Source organism: Diabrotica undecimpunctata, chromosome 5 (genome assembly GCF_040954645.1).
Source record: "Diabrotica undecimpunctata isolate CICGRU chromosome 5, icDiaUnde3, whole genome shotgun sequence".
Lineage (NCBI taxonomy): Eukaryota > Metazoa > Arthropoda > Insecta > Coleoptera > Chrysomelidae > Diabrotica > Diabrotica undecimpunctata.
In genome coordinates this window covers 58,163,621-58,178,906 of record NC_092807.1, presented here as the reverse complement: position 1 = coordinate 58,178,906, position 15,286 = coordinate 58,163,621, and the positions used below count along the sequence as shown (strand labels likewise).

The 15,286-nt window shown below is 34.4% G+C and overlaps 2 protein-coding genes across 2 annotated transcripts in view; one reads left to right on the top strand and one right to left on the bottom strand.

The window, feature by feature from the left end:
• Positions 1–15,286, bottom strand: part of LOC140442209 (uncharacterized) — a 142,029-nt gene that overhangs the window by 63,620 nt on the left and 63,123 nt on the right. The gene's annotated exons all lie outside the window — the stretch shown is intronic.
• The window catches only part of LOC140440637 (uncharacterized), a 119,086-nt gene that overhangs the window by 41,378 nt on the left and 62,422 nt on the right, over positions 1–15,286 (top strand). The window contains exons 8-9 of the mRNA XM_072531008.1: positions 4,909–5,004; positions 12,827–12,909. Coding sequence (XP_072387109.1) covers positions 4,909–5,004; positions 12,827–12,909 — 179 coding nt within the window. The remainder of the gene's footprint in view (positions 1–4,908; positions 5,005–12,826; positions 12,910–15,286) is intronic.

Sequence of the window (15,286 nt, the reverse complement as noted above, 5' to 3'; positions counted from 1 at the left end):
ATATACGACTTCCTGGTCACCATATACAGCAAAGATCGAGGACCAACTTCTAATCTCAGTACTCTTCCAACCTTAGGCTGCTAATTTTTTAAATCGTCCAAACGACCGAACTTCTTATAAAATACGGATGAGATTCCTTTAGTCATCTCAAGATCTTAGCTAACACAGTGGGATAGAGATACGTTATGCGGAACACTAAAAAGATCCTGCTGAACTTCTGTGGTCACGCCGAATCTAGCACTCTTTCTCTCTACGTAATTTGACATAAATTCATTAAAGCTTGGTCGCCGGTCATCTTTGATCTCATGTTGACGGGTTCATGCTTCTTCTGTTTCATTTGAGCCGGCATAAGGTGCAAGACGATTTATGTGAACTACTTTTGGTTTACCTTTCGGCAACTTCTTAATTCGGTATATTACGTCATTTATTCTCTTTTTAATTACATACGGACCTTCCCAATGTCTTTGCAGTTTAGAGTCTCGACGACGTTGTGGATTATAAAGCCAAACAAGATCACCTACTTCATAGCTTTTAGTCTGGCATCGAGAATCATATTGATCTTTAATTCTGTCACTGGCTAACTGGATGTGTTGTCAGGCAAGTTCATGAATGTTGTTCATTGTTAACTTCAGGCGGTCGACATAATCTTCGCTTGCAACATGTTCTTCGGAAGGTCTGCAGCCAAATTCTAGGTCGCAGGGCAAACGAACTTCACGACCTAACATCAGGCCGGTTGGAGTCTGGCCTGTAGTTTTATTCACGGACGAGCGGTAGGCCATTAGGAATAAATGAATGTGCTGGTTTCCATCTCTTTGATGTTCTGATACAACTTTGGACAGGTGTTTACCCATCGTTCGGTTCATCCTCTCGACCATTCCATTTGATTGAGATGCAGAGGTGTCATTCTGGTCTTATTGACACTAATCGATTTACAAACATTTTGGAAAAGGGTTGACTCGAAGTTTCGCCCTTGGTCGGAGTGGATCTCCAAGGGAACACCAAATCGGTTAAAGAATTCTTTATATCCATCATTCTTCTCTGAAAGTGGACATGCAATGTCGATTGCTACTCTTTCCATAGGACTAATAACATTGTACTGTTTCATGGGTGCCCTCTTTTTACCAACTGAACCATTACTGGTTGCACACAGTTCACATTTCCGGCACCATCTTCTTACACAATCTTTACAATTCACCCAATAAAACCGTTCTCGAACCTTTTACAGAGTATTCGTAATACCAAAGTGTCCACCTGATGCACCGTCATGCAACTGACACAATACTTCTGACACTTTACTTTTAGGTAAAATCAACTGAAGCTTAGATTCTGTACCATCAGTGCTTATTGAAAATGGCAAATTTGCCGAAACGTTTAAGCAAAAGTTACATAGTTTTATTTACATCAGACCGACAAAGCCAGGAAATAAAAATACAGTCGAGATTAGGGAGTTTTTTAAAAACTATGTGTTTCCAAATACATAGTCCGTAATTATTCCCATATTTCCGTAATACCGTAAATAATATGGAACGATATATGAAGGAGTACGATTCTAACTAGGAATGATGCTATAAATAATATTAGAATTAGCGACATATTCAAAATAACTATTTTGAGAAATTTTTGTATTTTGTAAATCTAAAAGACAAAATACAAACAAACAATTCTTCTAAATATACTATTTAATAACAAAAAAATAAGATATTTGTGAGGACTGCAAGATAAGTGGGACTGTAAGTGTAAGTTAACAAATTAAGATGCTTTTGCTAGATATTTACGTAAGAAACAAAACTAAGCTAAAATATCCGAAACTACTACAAAAAATCAAAAGTTGGTTATTAAAAGACGAGAAAGAAGATCTACTCAGGACAAAATAATAAAAAAGAATTGGCTGCAGCATAAAAGAAAGTCCTAATACAATTTGGAGAAATATGGTAAGTATTATTAGAGATACTGCAAATGAAATACAGGGGGAAGATCTTAGGAAACACATTTGAGAACCAAGAGAACCGGTGGTGGTCAAACACTCGAATGATATTCGTTGATTTTTAGGAAGCAAAATTTAGAGTTTCTCGAGAGGTTCTGTGGAGGTCATTTAATAAGAAAGTAGTCCCCGTGAGTATGTAATGATTGTGAGACATAAGTATATAATATGGTTAATAACTAGTGTTAAGATAGCTGTGCGAGAGATTCATGGGAAACTAGGATTGTATTAAGGATCAGTCCTTATTCCTCATTTATTCCCATTAATGTGGAATCAAGTAACAGTATAATATTCCTGGGAGGTTGATGTATACTGGTGATGTAATGTTGATTGGAAATATTGAAAAGGATTAAGATAAAAGACTGCAACAGTGGAAACAAGCTTTTGAAGAGAATGTTTAAAACTTAACTGGACAAACGTCCAATTTTCACACTCATAAGTGATCAGTAAGTTGTCATGGTATTATATATATTTTTCTTTGTTTTCATGCTGATGTTCTTATCCCATAGTACCGGGTTCAATTTTAGTATGCAGTCTCTTGTTTGTCCTAGTCTATTTTTTATATCTTCCTCCGTTGTTCCTTTGTTTGATATTATGAAACCTAAATACTTATACTTGTCTGTTCCTTTGATTTGTTTACCTTCGTCTATTTCCAGCTGTTTTATTTCTGTATTCTCCGTTGTTAATTATTCAGTTTTCTTTAGGTTTATTTTCATCCCATTCTTTGTATATTCCTGCTCCAGTTTTCTCATCATAAAACTGAGGTCATCCTCATCTTGTGCGATCACTATTTGGACGTCGGCAAAACTTAGCGTATATAGATATTCGTTCCTTGCTGGTATACCCATTCCTTTGCACTTTTTTTTCCATGGTTTCAGGGTTTTTTCCAGGAATATTTTGAACAGGGTGGGGAATGTGGAGCAACCCTGTAGTAGTCCCTTTGTCGTCTTAAATGGACTGCATATTCTATTGCCCGTTTTGATAGCTACTTCGGTATTCTTGCAGAGTGCTTTTACCGCGTTTATTAATCTTTGTGGAACTTCGATGTCTTCCATTGCTTCCCATAGCTTGGTTCTAGGTATTGAGTCATATGCCTTCTTAAGATCAACAAAAGTCAGATGGACGGATCTATTTTTGGCCATTCTTTTTTCTATTAGTTGTTCGACCGTGTAAATGTGATCTAAGCATGCTTTCCCCGCTGTGAAACCTGCCTGGTCTTCTTCGATTTTATCTTGTATATATATTTCTAATTTTTCCTTTATGGTCTTTCCATACAGTCTGCCTACAGACGATATAATGCTGATTCCCCGATAGTTTTCGCAGTTTTTTCTATTTCCTTTCTTGTATATTGATGTCATATATGCTTGGGTCCATTCTGCCGGTAAGTCTTCTCCATTCAGTGCTCTCTCAAACATTTTATGTATCATACGGAATAACTTTTTCGATCCGTTTTTTATCAATTCATTTGGTATTCCGCCGGGACCTTCTGCTTTTTTGTTCTTTAGAGTTTTGATCGTTCTTTTTACCTCAGCTAGGCTTAATTCGAATTCATCATGTGTGTAGATTTCTATTCCGTCTATTTCTGTTTCTTTGAATTCGGGGCGGTCTTCGGTTAGCAATTTTTTATAGTATTCTTGCCATTCGTTTTCTTTGATTTGACCGATCTTGATTTTCTCTGTCTTATTTCTTTGGGGCGACTTTAAGATGCGCCATGACTCTGAATTTCTCGTTCCTCCTATGTGCTGTTCTATCTCTGTGCATGTTTTTTCCCATCTTTCATTTTTTTTAATTGCCACTTTTCTTTTCACTTCTTTATTTTTTTTCCTGTATAGTTCCAAGTCCTCATAGTTTTTTGTGTTCAGGTATTTTATATGGAGTTCTTTTTTCTCTTTTATGCATGTGTATATCTTTGTGTATATCTTTTCGAGCGAAGTATATGTTGGCAATAAGCATGTTAAGTGATCTTGTTAGGTTTATTAACATAATATTGCCATTGTCATGCATGCATGCATGACAACGGCAATATTATGTTGATATATGTATATAACTGCGGAAAGAAGAAAAAAATCCACCGAAGAAGTAATAGGGAAAATATAAACAAAGAACTATAAGAACTAAGTATTCCAACAGAGATAAAAAAGTTTTACCAAAAACTTAACAAAAGCGAAAAAGAATTCAAACCAAGAACAACGACTTATAGAAAAGAGGAGGATAATATATTGACAGAACAGCAAGAAATACTAAGAAGATGGACAGAATATTTTAAGGAAAGCCTGAGGGAGACAGGATTGGGGCAAACCCTGATATACCATCAGACGAAGCAGACATCAGAGAAAAGAGTCTACCAACAATAGCCTAGATTAGAACTTCTTCTTCTTCTTATCCTTAGCATCATACTCACAATTTGTTTCAGCTTTTCTCTTTATGTCGGCTACCCACATCATCTGTGATCTTCCTTGTGGTAGTCTACCTTTGTAAGGTCTCCATTGCTGTATTGCAATGTTTTAACGTGTCTCTTTGTCTAGTAGTATTACCTACGAAGATCCATTTGACTTTGGTAATTTTTGTTGTGATATCCTCAACTTTTGTTTTGTATCTTAACCAGTCGTTTATTTTTTTATCTAATAGTCGTATGTCTAACCGCTCTTTCCATTGCTCTTACCGTTGTGGTTATTGGTTTCAGATTATTAGCCACCTTTCAAAGAAAAATCCTGGAACAGACCAAGACCCAAAAAGGGTTGTCGAGCCAATGATGATGATATTGCTAAATAAAAAATATCTAGATAGTAAAACAATCGTTGAGTAAATGTAAATATTTTCTCTTAATGTGAGTGTCATTTGGATTGATACAAAAACAAAAATATTTGTTATAAAAATATTAAAATAATTTATCTTTATACTTATATTACAATCTCTTTCCGTTTAAGGTCTCGACATTGTTAAAGAGATGGAAGAAATTATCAAACACGGAGAAGCTGAGGGCCAAGAACAGATAGATACGTTGTATCCTCTAGAAGAAGAAGGTAAGCAGCGTATATATTTATTTGTTTTCTATATACAGACAGGGTTAGCCACTCAAAAGAGTCCACCCTGATATTTGACAACATTCATCAGATTTTGTAAAAATACTAAAACAAGTCGATTTTTATTTTAAACGGGTCATCTTTTAACGATATAGACATCTGTCAATTGTCAACCCCTCACTTCCAGTACCCCAACCCAATTTTAAATTGAGAATATACCATGCATCGAGTTAGACTCTATGGAGAGGGCATCACGTGACTAAAAACGACCTCACTTCGGCCATATTGTTATGATCTTTTTAACAGATCGTGTATGATTGTTTACGTTTGTTCTTTTTCGAATATTTTTAGTTTTATACTATTTTTATAATAACTGTAATATTATATTGTGATAGCACATAATAATGGTTTCTTGTTCTCAACATAGTTGCAGTCGCAGAAGCAATGTTAATAAAAAATCTTCAGGAATAACGTTCCACAGGTTAGTATACAAATATGTAAACAAAGTAATGGCCCATACTTCAGAAAATAAATTAAAATAGTATTCATAAAAAATCTTATAAGTAAGGTAGATCGTGCTATTCTTGAGAATACTCAAATATCTTCATCCTAAATATCTTAAAAATTCTTGTTAACTACTGCAACATAATTATTTTTGTTTCTACACAGTATTTCCATTATGATATTTGGCAGATATTCAATTTTGTTTTTTTAATAATAACTTGTCTAACTTTGTTAATTGAACTAAATTTTTAAGTGTCAGTTAATTTGTAGTTATCAAATATACATATAAGTTATAAAACAAACGTATTTCTTTTATTTTATACCGTATATTAATTTTACCCTTTAAAATATTATTTATATTATTATCTCTTTCAGATACAATTTGTTATTTGACTGTATTAATTTATCCTTATGTATAATATGTTGTGTTTTTAGTGTTTACCGCGGGATAAATGAATCATAGTTTATTAAAAATGTATTGCACTTTTTTTAGATTATGATTAAATCTTCTGAATAGTCATATTTGTATAGTAGTTTTAATATTATTAAGTCAGGTCCTGATCCCACCGCCATATTGGTATGATCGTTAGCCACACCTACTGACGCCGTTTTTAATACATACGTTAATATGCTCATGGCTTCTCCATAGATTCTATCTCGATGATACCATGTGAGGCACATTGGTAGACAGGTATTTCGCTGGAGAATTCAGACATCTATATTTTTTCGATAATAGCTCTATTTTTGTGAAAAATTATCAGTTTATTGAAAGTTTCATACCTCTGAAAAACGAAACGTAACGCCCATGTTTTGGTAGTGTCAATTTACGGTCATGTCAAAAATTACAATAAAACAAAATTTACAATATTAATAGAGAAGTTTATTAAAAGTAACGTAATTAATTAAATGAACTAAATTTTAAATTACTAAACCCATAATTCCAAACACTTTACTGGTCAACTATAACTATTTACTTAAATAGTCAAAATAATATTCAGGAACGTAAATATAGTTATAAAGTCTCCATTCGAAATTACGAAGAACATTTTGGAGCATTTAAGGGGCACTACATTCATGCACTATTCGTTATCTAAGTTGTTCCAATGAAGCTGGAATAGTATTATAAATCTTGCTTTTAAACAACCCCATATAAAGAATTAGAGGAGAGTTAAATCGGTGGCTTATTAAATGGAGAGCAAGATCACCGATATACCTCTCCTGGACTTCCTAATATGGGGTTATTTAAAAAGCAAGATTTATGATTCAATTCCAGCTTCATTGGAAGAACCAAGATACCGAATAATGCATGAATATAGTAACTCCTAAAATTTTCCAAAAAGTTCTTCGTTATTTCGAACAGCGACTTTTTATATGGACGTTGGTGGATACCATTTTGAACATTTAAGTAAATAGTTATAGCATGAGTAAACTGTTTGTAATTATGAATTTGATATTATATTAGGTTGGTATTATATGATATTAGTTCATTTTTAAACGTTACATTTGATAAAGTTTCCTATTGTTGCAAATTTCGTTTTAATGTAGTTTTTAACCTGACTGGAAATTGACGCTAGCAAAACATAGGCGTTACGTTTAGTTTTTAAGAGGTGTAACTGTAATAAACTGATACTTTTTCACAAGAATATAGTTAATATCAAAAAAAGTATGGATGAATTCTCCAGCGAAATACCTGTCTAACAAAAATACCTGTATATCTCTATTTAAAATTTAAAAGTTGGGGTACTGGATGGGAGGGGGTTGATAATTAATAAATATATATACATATATATATATATATAAATATATATATATTTTATATAAATATATATACATAAAAAAGATGGCCCATTTAGAATAAAATTTGATCTGTTTTAGAATTTTCACAAAATCCAATGAATATCGCCAAATTTCAGGGTGGGCTCTTTTGAGTGCCCAACCCTGTATAATGTTTTCTCACACAAGCATTTATGATAACAATTTAATCTTAAATATTTTCTGAATTCGAATTAATTTCATATCGTACTAAACATAGTCACAAACTACAAATGAAGTAGACAAACATTTAAATAAACAAACTTCTTCGTTATTCGTGACTCACAGTGTAAAGTGACCAACGTTGTTTAAAACATAATATACAGTACATTACATTTAAAACAAGCCACAATAATTAGGTTAGTTGATACTAGAAACATAAAAAAATCCTAAACAACTTTGATTTTAGGTGAGATATATTACAATCGAGTAGTCAAAAATTTGTAAATTATTCATCCCTTGTACCAACCTTGTCAAAAATTTTAAATGGAAATAATCATCGAGCAAGTCGTTATGTAAAAGGTTCTCAATTTTATTAAGTTCTTTGAATTTTTACAATACCTACAATAAGAAATGTCAGAAAAAATTCGTTTTTAAATTTCTGTTTAAGTTTTAAACTAAAAAGTAAAATTAAACTACAAAAATCACTCTATTAAATATTTAGATTAAGAACCCATATCTTATAGGTTTAACTAATTATGCGAGCGACCTTCTATTTACTATTTTATTGGGAATTATACTCTAGTCTTCAGAGACGAAAATGCCACTGAACCTCTAAAAAGCCTACGAACAAGCTGAAATTTGCTGAAAATGTCCATTTTAGGACCCTAAAAAATATGGAAAAAAATTTTACCACTCCTACCCCCGGCTTCCCCGTAAAACCCACCTCGTAGGGGGAAAACGGAAAAATCGATTTACCAATAATCTCTACACCGTAGAAAAAAATGTTTAAAATAAAAAATGTAGCTTAGATAATTTAAAACAAAAATGATTATAAGCATTTTTTGTGTAGAATGAACCGTTCTCTTAGAAACAGAGGTTGAAGCGACCGGCGTGTCATATCCACAAAAATCAAAATGCGTTTTAAAGGTCAAAAGGGTAGCTTTTTTATGCAATTTTTGTGTTTATGCAGTGTTTATAAAGGTATTACATAAATAAACGTTGCGCGATTTTTGTCATTTTTTATGATTCTTATATCAATAAAATCCCATTTAATTCTGATAATACAGTGGACCAAGTAAGCGAAGATATCCATTACAACATCTTTATGTATAAGATTTTACTGCTCTATTGTGTCAATAAGCGCTGCTCAACAAGTTTAATTAAAAAAAAAATTTGTTTAATTTCTTGTGATGTGTAATGTAGGTTTACCAAACAATCAAAGTTATGCCATTACAAGAACATATTATTATTAACAAAATAAGGTTTCATCCACAGATTCAAAGATGAATCATTAAAAATGATTCATGTTATCTAAAAACTGTTATCGACAAAGAAATATGTACTACGTAGGCGATATATGTGCGGATCGTATGACTATCAAATCATACTTGCCATCATATATTACATTTTTGTTGATGGTTAAACATTAAATGATCTGGTATTGTTTAATAACTTATAAATATAAGTTTAAGTTTGTGGGCTCGCCACCCTTGACCCCCACCGCCATCATGGAAAAAGGTGAGCAAATGGTTTTCGCGCTGTATCTTTTTCGCGCTATTTTCTACTTTATTGGTATTACTTTATTCGTAAAATGGTATAAACGGTATAAAAAAGGTAAATAAAAATGGTATAAACAAAAATAACTAAAAATTTTTGAAAAAATTTTCTTTTGGACCTTATAACGCTTTTTCTGTTCATTTTACAATACAAAGACATCAGAGCAATATTATAGAAGGTTTTTAACGAATAATTTTCACTACAAATGTGTTTAATTTCATTAATTTCTGTGGGTTTTACAGCACTCCTGAAGTTAACCGGGTTCTTGAATACCCGTAAGAATACGATAAAAACGAACCATTAGGCTTAGTTTTGTATTACCTATGTTTTTATTCGTATAATTTATTATTTTGATAACATTTCTACGGTATTATTATTTTATTATCCACCTTTTTTCCGGCCACTTATGAGGTATAGTCCGGAGGAGCGTTTTTTAAGCGGTATCCCCATTAGGCCCCATTCACTGACAATTTCGAGGCGAGATAATATTAAGCATAATTATATATTTAAAAAGTTGTTTTCCAGCTATTGTTTTTTCATTTTCTTTCAGTCTACGCTGCGGTTCAGGATCTATTTCAGTATCGAAAGTGAATGTTTGCGAAAGAAAGGAAGTTAGAATTGGCATCAAACATTTTCGAAGTCTTCGATTAATTTTAATATTTCCATAATGTCACTGCAGGTTTCACCTAAACAATTGAGGCCCACTGCAGAGCATTTGAGGCCTACCTGTCGGCAACCACACATTATTTTACAGTTTCACTTGCATCTGTAGAAAATTAATTTCAGAAGTTCGGGGTGTGCTGGAGTTTTAAAAGTTTTGATTGGTATCCAAAATTTTCCATGCTTTTTACAGCTCCCTCTCTTGCATCCTTCCTAATGCCGTGAGCAAGATAAGAATTTTATTGACCTTTGCTACGACAGTCACAAAATAGTAAGCTTGGAATGTAGCAAGAACAGAACGGATGATAACTGTATCTGTATCAGATTCAGCCTGATCGAGACGAAAACCCACTTCTGATACAGCAGTTTTGAGAAGGTCTATTAAGTTTGTTTTGTACTTTTCATTACCAAGAAATTTATCTTGAAATGATATTGGTACGGTGCTCTTAAAATGTATGTTCATTGGTGCTTTTTCATGCGACACAAGCATACGAAGTGGGGTAAGTTTTGTGGTGGCGAGAACCCGGCCAGCGGGAAGTTCGGAGCGCTGTGAAATTATTGAAATTAACAAGTTTGTATTGACAATTATTTTATCAAAAAGCCTCTATAATATAGTTCTGATGTCATTTTATTGTAAAATAACAAAAACAAGTTATAAAGCCCAAAAGAAAATGTGTTCCAAAATTTTTAGTTATTTTTTTTATAACTTAGAGAAATGGAACCTAGAAGCAAGCAAATACAACTTAAACGTAAACAAAGAGAAGACTCAAATAATGAAAATATCATGGAAACAAGGGACGGAAGATCAAATAGAAGTAATGATAGACCAACAAAAAATAATACAGACAAATTCATACAAATACTTAGGAACAGTAATCAACAACAAAGGAGACATCGAGGATGATCTTAACAACAGAATGGAAAACACAGGAAAACTATTCCAAGCACTAAATAGAGGATTCCTTAATAACAAAAAATATCAACAAAGACCAAGATGACAATATACAAAACAATATATAGACCTACAGTGACATATGGAGCAGAAAATTGGATATTAAACAAAAGACATCAGAGCAGAATTCAGGCAGCAGAGATGAAATACCTCAGAAGAACGATAGGAGTTAAAAGAACTGATAGAATCAGAAATGAAGAAATAAGAGAAAGACTCAAAATCAAACCGATACTCGAGTCAATCAAAGAGAAAAAATTGGCATGGTTCGGACATCTAACCCGGATGGACAATAATAGACAAGTTAAAAGAGTGTGGAACGCCAAACCAATAGGGAAGAACAGAAGAGGAAGGCCCATTAAAGAATGAAACAGTGACATCTCGCAGATACTACAGAGTAAGGGTAAGACTTGGCAGGAAGCAACACAGATGGCATCCAATAGGAAGGAATGGAGAAAGTTCGTTAAGAGCTAAGACACCTCAGAAGACTGTCAAATAGTGTAATGTAATGAATTGTATTTTAAACGGCCCAACACCGAAAGGTACAAATGGGTCTACTGATTAAGTAAAGTAAAGTTTTTTATAACTTTTATTTTCCATTTTACGGTTAAAAGTAATAAAAATCTTTTGCCATTACTCGCACTAGTACTCGAATAGCATTTGGTAGAATCATCTTGCCAGAATGATTTGGTATTATTTCCTTTCGCAAAAATCCATGTTTCGTCAAGAAATTGTCTGGCAAATTCGGAATTCTTGTTTTTTAAATAGTTTCTTATAAATTTCCACCTTTTTCCAACAACATTGGACAGCTCGCACAACACTTTACGAGTATTGTTTTTTTTTTGTATCTAAAACCAATAGCTTTTAATACTTTTGATAAACTGGTCAAACCCATATCACAAAGTTCTCTGTCCTTTATTTTTTGAATAAGTGTCTTTCTTGTAACATGTTCTTTTGCTTTGTACATGTCATAAATGATATTTCTGATTGAGATTTTAATACCTTGTGGCAAGTCGAGGGTTTTCGGATGCAAACGAATCCTTTTATTTTCCTTACTTAATTCCTCCTCACTCATTTTGCGAACTCTTTGCAAGGTCCGTTCTGAAATTCCACAAGCTGCACTTGTCCTTTTTTGAACTGCCAGTACTGATATAATTGGTCCCATGTTGATTTTTTCTAAAGTAAAATAATTTTCCACTTTCAACACAATTCGACGATCACTCGGGATAAAAACTTATATTTAGGTGTTCCATCGTTTTCTTGTACGTTATCCATTGTCACTATTGAAATCAGCGATCGTTGAATACTAATAGCCAGATTTTTCGGAGCTCTCTGAATATATACACGAGGGGGCGGGGCCTCGGTAGCAGGGCGCTTCGGTCATTGGCCGATGAGTCTAGTCAATGGAGAGCCTCGACTCCGCAGACTGTTTACTATTTTTGCAAATATAACAACTAAAATTATCCAGTTATGCGACCGCAAGGAATGGATGCACTCCTCGAGACAATTTTATTTGAAATAAAATTGTAAAAGTTTTTTCAATAAATTGTCATCACAAAGCATTCAATTTGCGTTTTTCACGATTTATAAAAAAATTGTTTTGGTAGCGCTGATTTATCCTCAAGTACTACAGCCGACCAGTAGGAGGTTCGGTACCACAAAGCAGGTAGAAAAGTGAAAGCATAACAGAGTGGCTGTAACTAGAGTCATAAATCATTTTTCGGGCGTTAATCCGAAATACGACAGGGTAAAACGACTTCACTATATTAATCAAGCCAACATTCTAGTGTTCCATAAAGTTTCGATTAATTCCATATTTTTTACAGACTTGTATATGTGTGATAGACAATTAAACGATTTTTCAAATAAAGTAAGTGACTGGAAGATAATTCCTGTCTAAAATTTTTGGCACAGGTCAGGTGGTGGTGTGAAGACGGGGTAATAATTGATATTTTCAAAATAATGTCATCACCTAAAAACCAACATTGAAGTTTTTTGCAGGTTTTTTACACTTCTAATATCAGCTAATCTATAAACGTCAGTTTATAAATAACATTATCATCTAGATTGTAAATAATTGAAATTTTTAATGTGTATGGTGAAAACTGACGGTTTAACATATATGAACATTGGTAAATTATTTTTCTCATAGTAAATCGAATATTAAATTAATTACAGGTTTTGAACAAATGGAAATATCTGAAGAAGAAGCCCAGATTGGAGTAGACACGCAGCTTATAGATGACAAAGAAAAGAAAATGGTAAATCAATTTTGTTAATTAATAAATTATTTTGCACAATTTAGGTGATGAATCATGAGTAAATGAAACACATTTTGTAAGAAAAGTTTGGCAATATAAACAAGTTACATCGTCAGTAAAATGCTCGTCAGTCAGGAATTTACTGAAGGTTGGTTTACTGGATTAAAACCAACTGGTTAAGGTTGTCGTTTGATCATTACTATTTTTTTGGGATATTTTTTTAAGGTTTTTTAGAAGTTGCTTCAAACTGTACAAAAGACATAAAGAAATTACTTCTAATATTCTCGAAGATTATTTTGATCAATATATATTTCCTTCGAATCAATTTTGTCGTAGTTACGGCAATGCCAGTTACTATTCGAGATTAAAGGAACCATTACCTTAAGGTAACTACAAAAAGAAATAACTCTTATATTAATTAATAAGCAAAGAAATAATGGTGAAAAAGGAAAACTCAAAAAAGAGCCTTTAAAATTATGTAATTTACATTTAAAAAAAATATCTTACAAGGAAATTATTAAACAATATCAAGAGATGGGATATTATACAGCAGCGTTTTAGGCTACAGCTACTAATATAGTCATAAATGAGTATATAGTTAGCATTTGTTGCTATATGACATGCACTAAAAGAGAAAAGCTATTAAACTTCTCGATGTATCAAGGCCCAACATTTATTTAAGAATACGGCTGTAACACGAAACATGTCAATTGGACATCCAGATTAACTACAAATAAAAGTAAAGAACTCCTGAAAGAAACAAAATGATTAAAATGCGATGTTGCATTAGCAGACACACCCACCTATTTGTCAACGGATCCAAACAAGATACCTACTTGACTTCTATATTAAAAACAGCATTAAGTCTAACTATATACACTTGAAATAAGCATGAGACGTGTATTCGAATCATTCCCTATTCTTGCCCTCAATGACTTTATTATATTTAAAGAAAACCCACCACGACTAACAAATAAATTGTAACGAATACTTTGCCTACCACATGGGTATTACTATGGGGGGTTAAAAATTGGGGCAGAGATCCGGCAAGCAAAGCAAATCGAAACTTATACGAACGGTACTTGGGGTTTATTTGGAGTAGCTGGGTCGTGGATAAGTTGAACGGCAAGAGGGTTGGATTGGGGCAACTACAAAAGTGAACAAAGTGGTACTTACATGAATCTCCTGCAACAAATGGACAAACAAAAAACAGGAAGGGCCTCTAGCTATTTAAAATAAGGACGCCGCTTCGAGATAACAAATTATAACGATTACAATAACTAGTTGTAACTATTGAAATAATTATTAGAAATGCAAAATACATCTTTTTGAATGAAACTCAAAAGTAGATAGATAGGGTTCCTTCTGGAGCGGAAGTGACGTCACACGTCGATCGTCAAGCGTACGTATCCTCATGGGTCAAGGCCACGCCCCCTTCGTGACGTAGGAACGTGCCTAGGGTCTCGAGGCCACGCCCCTCGACCAATGGTGACGTAGGAACGTACCTCGTGTCTCTAGACCACGCCCCTCGGCCAATGGTGGCGTAGGAACGTCCCCCCATGTCTTGCTGACCAATGGTGGACGTCCTCGTGACGTCGGAACGTGTCGTCGACCAATGGCAGCATAGCAGCGTCAGTGGTGGGAATAGCAACACCCCCAGCGACCAATGACAGCTCAGAATTTGAATAAACATCATAGAAATGGCGGTATAGCGATGAGGGACCAATGGTGACATAGTAACGCCCTCCTCGTGACATCGGAACGTGTCGTCGACCAATGACAGCATAGCAGCGTCAGTAGTGGGAATATCAGGCCAATGGTGGCATAGTAACGCCCTCCTCGTGACGTCGGAACGTGTCGTCGACCAATGACAGCATAGCAGCGTCAGTGGTGGGAATAGCAGGCCAATGGTGGCATAGTAACGCCCTCCTCGTGACGTCGGAACGTGTCGTCGACCAATGACAGCATAGCAGCGTCAGTGGTGGGAATAGCAGGCCAATGGTGGCATAGGAACGTCCCCCAATGTCTTGCTGACCAATGGAGGACGTCCTCGTGACGTCGGAACGTGTCGTTGACCAATGGCAGCATAGCAGCGTCAGTGGTGGGAATAGCAACACCCCCAGCGACCAATGACAGCTTAGAATTTGAATAAACAACATAGAAATGGCGGTATAGCGATGAGGGACCAATGGTGACATAGTAACACCCTCCTCGTGACGTTAGAACGTTTTCCTCGACCAATGATGCCACAGAAACGTGTCCTCGACCAATGGCGGACATCCTCGTGACGTTGGAGGCCAATGGTGTGCATCAACGGCCAATGAGAAAGACGTGCATCGACTAATGGTGGAGTCGTACCACAATATTAACGAAAAGA